This window comes from Heterodontus francisci, chromosome 15 (assembly GCF_036365525.1).
Source record: "Heterodontus francisci isolate sHetFra1 chromosome 15, sHetFra1.hap1, whole genome shotgun sequence".
NCBI classification, from domain to species: Eukaryota; Metazoa; Chordata; class Chondrichthyes; order Heterodontiformes; family Heterodontidae; genus Heterodontus; species Heterodontus francisci.
Genome location: NC_090385.1, coordinates 55,714,182 through 55,719,881, shown reverse-complemented (window position 1 = coordinate 55,719,881; position 5,700 = coordinate 55,714,182). Strand labels below are relative to the sequence as shown.

Here is a 5,700-nt window from a genome sequence, read left to right as displayed (position 1 = left end):
AGTGAAGAAGGTTGTCTAAGGTTACAACAGGATATAGATTGACTGGGAAAGTGGGCAAAGGATTGGCAAATGGAATTTAACGTAGACAAGTGTGAAGTGATGCATTTGGGAAGTTAAACCAGGGCTGGACATATACAGTAAATGGCAGGGCCCTGGGGAGTGTTGTTGAGCAGCGAGACCTTGGCGTGCAAGTACATAGTTCCCTAAATGTCGCAACACAGGAAGACAGGGTGGTGAAGAAGGCGTATGGCATGCTTGTCTTCCTCGGCCGAGGCATTGAGTACAAGAGTTGGGACGTCATGTTACAGTTCTGCACGACGTTGGTTAGGCCGCATTTGGAGTACTGTGTGTAGTTCTGGTCGCCGCACTGCAGGAAAGATGTGATTAAGCTAGAGAGGGTGCAGAAAAGATTGACAAGGATGTTGCCTGGTTTGGAGGGCTTGAGTTATAAAGAGAGATTGGATAGGCTGGGTCTGTTTTCCCTGGAGCGAAGGAAGCTGAGAGGGGACATGATAGAGGTATATAAAATTATGAGAGGCATAGATAGGGTAGATAGCCAGAGTCTGTTTCCCATTTTAGGAGTGACTAAAACTAGATGGCATAGATTTAAAGGTGAGAGGGAGGAGGTTTGAAGGAGATCAAAGGGGTAAATTTTTCACACAAAGAATAATGGGTATCTGGAATGAGCTGCCAGAGGAGGTGGTGGAGGCAGGAACAGTAGTGACATTTAAGAGGCATCTGGACAGGAACTTGAATGAGCAAGGCATGGAGGGATATGGAATTAATGCAAGCAGGTGGGATTAATATAGATAGTCGTTATGGTTGGCATGGATGCGGTGGGCCGAAGGGCCTGTTCCTGTGCTGTATGACTCCATGACTCAAACTGGGGATAGAAACATCAAAGAAGGGGAAGTGATGAATTGGAGATGGTCTCTATGAGGGCGAGGGAAGGGTGGAAATTCCAAGTGAGAGCAGGAAATGGCATTTTTACAGCCAGGAGAAGAGATGAAAGAGGATACCTGAGTTAAACAGAAGCAAAGATTGGTCTATTTATGCCACGAAAAGGCAGGTGTTAACACAGCAATCAAACACAATAGCAGGCTTGACTCAGACCCATACAGGTTTCTGTATTACAGGAAGTGAGTGGAGTTAAAGGAGAGGTTGCTCAGTGTAACAACGTCAGCCAGGTGGAGGAGGGAGCTGCTGGATAACTATTGGGCCTCTGATCAACTTTATGCAAATAAAGATCACTGATATTTCTATTTAAGTTACAATCTACATCCAGTCAGTATCAGCATCAGCACAACGTCTGGAAGCGGAAAAAGCAAAACAAGTTACTAAAAATGCTGAGCAAGGCAAGCGATCTGAAGAAGTTCTATGAAAATAATGGCTACCTGACAGGAATCCAGGTCCTAGATAAAGACGAGCTTGCACTCGCCACTCAGAAATTTTCAGCCTTAGAGGATAAATTTGGTAAGTAAGGATTTGTGTACCAGTTATTAAAAGATCCTTACATATAGGTTAAATACTTTAACATTACGTATCCACTGCAAGGTCTGAAAGTGCAGCTCAACATTTCATCCAGTGTATTTGATGAACACCTGGTGTCACAATTGTATTTATGATAAGAAAATACTTCTTTAAAACTTTGGTTAACTTTATTTTCTGATTGCATTTATTGTGTGTATTTTAGGTAAAGTATACACCCAGTACAACCTTCACAATGTGCATTTACAGTACAAGTGGGTGATGGATTTAGCTACACATCCTCTGGTCCTCCAAACCATCACTGCAATTTTGGGGCCGAATGTCATTCTGCTTGACTCCCGGTTTATCTGTAAATATCCAGCCTCTGATGTCCCTCACAAAAGTAATGTGGCCCCCTATGTTGCCTGGCATCAGGACATCAGGTGAGTCAGGAATGACAGGACAGCAAAAAACTGAGACATGCTTCTGAATGTGATTGTTGCTTAACCCTTGTCAATTACAACTTTACATTGTTCTTCATCAATAGGTACTGGGGCTTTGAAGGAGGATCTGTAACATCTGTGTGGTTGGCCTTCGATGATGTTGACCAAGAAAACGGGGTCCTGCAGGTTGTTCCAGGTTAGATTTGTAGGCAGTGATTGCTTTGTTTATTTTTTAAGCTCACATGTAGGAACATAGGAACAGGAGTAGGTCATTTAGCCCCTCAAGCCTGTTCTGCCAGTCAATTAGATCATGGCTGATCTGTACCTTAACTCCATTTCCGTGTCTTTGTTCCATATCCCTTGATACCCTTAACAAACAATCACAGTCTTAGAAATTATAATTGACCCAGTATTCAAGAGCCTGTTGGGTAGAAAGTTCCAGATTCCACTATCCATTCTATGACAAAGTGCTCCCTGATTTCACTCCTAAATGACCCAGTTCAAGCTTTAATATTACTGCCCTTACTCTGGATTCCACCACCAGAGGAAATTGTTTTTCTCTATTTACTGTATTGAATCCCTTCATGATTTTAAAGTCCTCAATTAGATCATTTCCTGAACCTTCGAAATTCAAGGGAAAACAAGCGAAGTTATACAACTTGTCCTCATAATGTAATCCATTTAATGACACTGGCAATTTTCCAATCCAAAGGCACATTTTATAATTATATAATATGATAATTATTCATATTTCTAAAAGAGGTAATACTGTGCTTAATGATATTTATAGGAAGCCACAAGCTGGGGCTACTGGAACATGGAACAAGTGCTATTCCTGGAAACATGTTGACATCCAATCAGGAGATTCCCAAGAATTTGGTTGAAGCTGAGAAGGCTATTAAATGTCCTCTCAAAGCAGGAGAAATGTCTGTAAGTAGAATTCTGATCTCAAAAATAAATTTGAATGAAAATATACTGTGTTGTGTTTAACCTGATTGCCTGTTATTTAAAAAACAATATTGTTACAGGTCCATGATGGTCTGACAGTCCATTTCAGTGAACCCAACCTGTCAAACAGGCGGAGATGTGGCTTTGTAATCCGTTATATCCCCACCACTGCTTATCCTGTTGATGTGAGTATTTAACACCACTCCACATATAAATGTGAATAACACACACATCTCAATATTTTGTATTTTCTTTATAACAGTTAACCTGAAATCCTTATCAGAAGTCAGGTTTCCATCCTCCCGGATTGCCTGAGAGTCTTCCACAATTGATGATTGATCTCCCGGGTGCTGCTTTGGCAACCCAAGAGAAAAGTACTGTGTATGCGAGGTTCGCCCTTGCGCACCTCCGAGGGCCAAACTCTCAAGTCCCAGCCCAACACCATCCTATCTGCTCTGGTCCTGGCCCACACTGTAGGGCAGCTTCAAATCCATTGGCATCTTTGAGCCTCCACCGAACATCATGTAACCTGAGCAGAAAACCCCACACATTCAGCAGCCAGCATCCTGACTCCATCAAAGAGATCTATAAAACACACAAATTCTTACATTCTTTGATATTTAGGTAAGATACGATATCACCAATGTTTGTCGAGCCCAAATCAACAGCTATATTCAGGAAATACAACTAATCTGTATAAAATAATACAAGGAAACAGTAAGCATTGTGAAAATTTAGCTACCTTTCTGAATGATCAAGATGTGGCCTAAACAAACTGCAGGTGATCGTCTATAAAAATGTCCATAATGTTTGAGTGTAAAATTAGAGTCATAGAGAAATACAGCACTGAGACAGGCCCTTTGGCCCAACAAGTCCACACTGATCATGAACCACCCATTTATACTCATCCTATTTTTTCCCTCTCACATCCCCACCTTCCCTCAATTCTCCTACCGCCTACCTACACTAGGGGCAATTTGTTTTACAACAGCCAATTTATCAACCTGCAAGTCTTGGGCATGTGGGAGGAAACCAGAGCACCTGGATGAAACCCATGCGCTCACAGGGAAAACTTACAAACTCCGCACAGGCAGTACCCAGAACCAAACCCGGGTTGGTGGAGCTGTGAGGCTGCGGTGCTAGCCACTGTGCCGCCCAGAATTGTAGATATTTAAATTCTTGCTAAAAGCAGTTGCAGTTTACAAAGCTGTGACTCTGAAAAAATTCCTTTTATACTTCAATTGTTGCCCAATATTATGTTTAACAAATGCAGTGTTTAACTTTGTGTATTCATTTTTTTTATGGATACTGCATTGAATATGACATAGCAAATCCCTTAAGTTTGCCAACCCTCCCAGATTGCTCCAGAGTCTCCAGTAATTGACAGTTGATTTCCTGAGGGCTGTTGCTGGCAAACCAGGAGAAAAATACTTTGAATATGTGGTTCACACCTGCACAGCCACATAGCCCATCATTTCAACTCCTGGCTCGTTCTATCCTACCTGCTCTGAATCCCGAAGCAGTGCTGGAGGCTGAGCCGGGGCTTTTCTGGTGCAGTTGGCTTTAGAATTGCCATTGGAAAGGTTAAAATCCAGAGGCTTCTTCAAACCTCCACCAAGTGTCAGCTATCCCAACCAGAAACCCGACACAATAGCAACTTGGACCTCAGGACCTGAACCTGATCCTGTCCTACAAATGAAATGAAGCTGTCAAGCAGCAAAACAAGCCCTAACAGATGGCACAGCAACGCCCATCACGCATCCTATCTATTAAAATATTCAGTTACATTTAGGTAGGACTAACCCCTTGTTTCACACTGAGCTCAAACCCAATAGAAGGCTCATGTTTACAGGCAGAGGCATTGCAACTACGAAATGTCAGATGAAAACTGCCTTCACAGCCATGGTCTCTTCTGTTAATGAACATTCTTTAGGAACTTTAATGACCTAATTCCGCAACCTCATAAGCTACAGAAGTAACTGGGGCTAAAACTGGTATCGTTCAAGAGGCAGTTAGATACTGTAATGGGGCAGTGCCAATTGAAGGTTGGGCAGGGAGCATGGAAACCTACAGCAAACCCAGCTTTTACAAGTTAAATGCAATAACATGTGAGAATTGCAGCAGATGTCAAGTGATAAAACACCATGTGATCTAGCATCATGTGATCAAACCCCCAAGAATAAGACCAACCACAGTTGACAACACCAATCAGAAATAAACGTTAGTTCAAATTTAGTTCACTATTGACCTGTAACTGTCTGATGTACATTTGACCCAAACTTCCTGTTGCATATGATTATTAATGCTGATTAATGCTATCTTTTCAGGATCCAGACAGACCCCGTTCTTTCCCTGCAACAGTGCTGGTAGCTGGAGATGACAAGTTCAACCATTTTCAAGACAATGCACCAAATACCTTTATTAAAACATTCTGAACATGTTATAGCAATCTCGAGCGATTGATGTAGAAATCTTGTATCTGAAAACATAAAATGTGAAACATGCTTCCTGCATAACTGTTATTTCTTACTGGACTAAGGAATCATAAATATTGATATATATATATGAGTCAAATAATAAAGTCTTGTTATTTATGTTCAAAGACATACGTTTCCGTTTCACTAAGGAAATGCTCACTGAAATCTGCCGCCTGTTACAGGCAGAACTGCAGCATCAGAGCAGGGCGAGATGGACAGTGGCTGTAAGGTGACCATGGACATGAATTTCTTCATGTTGGGCTCGTTCCAACATCTCCAACATCTTGCAGCTCCACTGTTGTATAAGGGTGGTAACTGACTCTCAGTATGCTGTTAACCGTGGAGCGGAGTCAACTCCCCCTTGT

General features: G+C 42.0%; 1 protein-coding gene across 1 annotated transcript; it reads left to right on the top strand.

Moving 5' to 3' along the window:
• The first annotated feature begins 1,343 nt into the window (after positions 1-1,343).
• On the top strand, positions 1,344-5,293 carry LOC137377898 (L-threonyl-[L-threonyl-carrier protein] 4-chlorinase-like). The gene is made up of 6 exons (XM_068047972.1): positions 1,344-1,473; positions 1,694-1,910; positions 2,015-2,106; positions 2,701-2,840; positions 2,939-3,043; positions 5,186-5,293. Exons 1-6 carry the CDS (start codon positions 1,344-1,346, stop codon positions 5,291-5,293), a joined length of 792 nt encoding a protein of 263 aa, XP_067904073.1.
• Positions 5,294-5,700: the final 407 nt, after the last annotated feature.

Excerpts from the sequence above, each read along its gene's own strand:
- LOC137377898 (XM_068047972.1), top strand. The coding sequence starts at position 1,344 with ATGCTGAGCAAGGCAAGCGATCTGAAGAAGTTCTATGAAAATAATGGC. Across the intron at positions 1,474-1,693 it reads AGCCTTAGAGGATAAATTTG|GTAAAGTATACACCCAGTAC; the intron begins GTAAGTAAGGAT and ends TGTGTATTTTAG. Across the intron at positions 2,107-2,700 it reads GGTCCTGCAGGTTGTTCCAG|GAAGCCACAAGCTGGGGCTA; the intron begins GTTAGATTTGTA and ends TGATATTTATAG.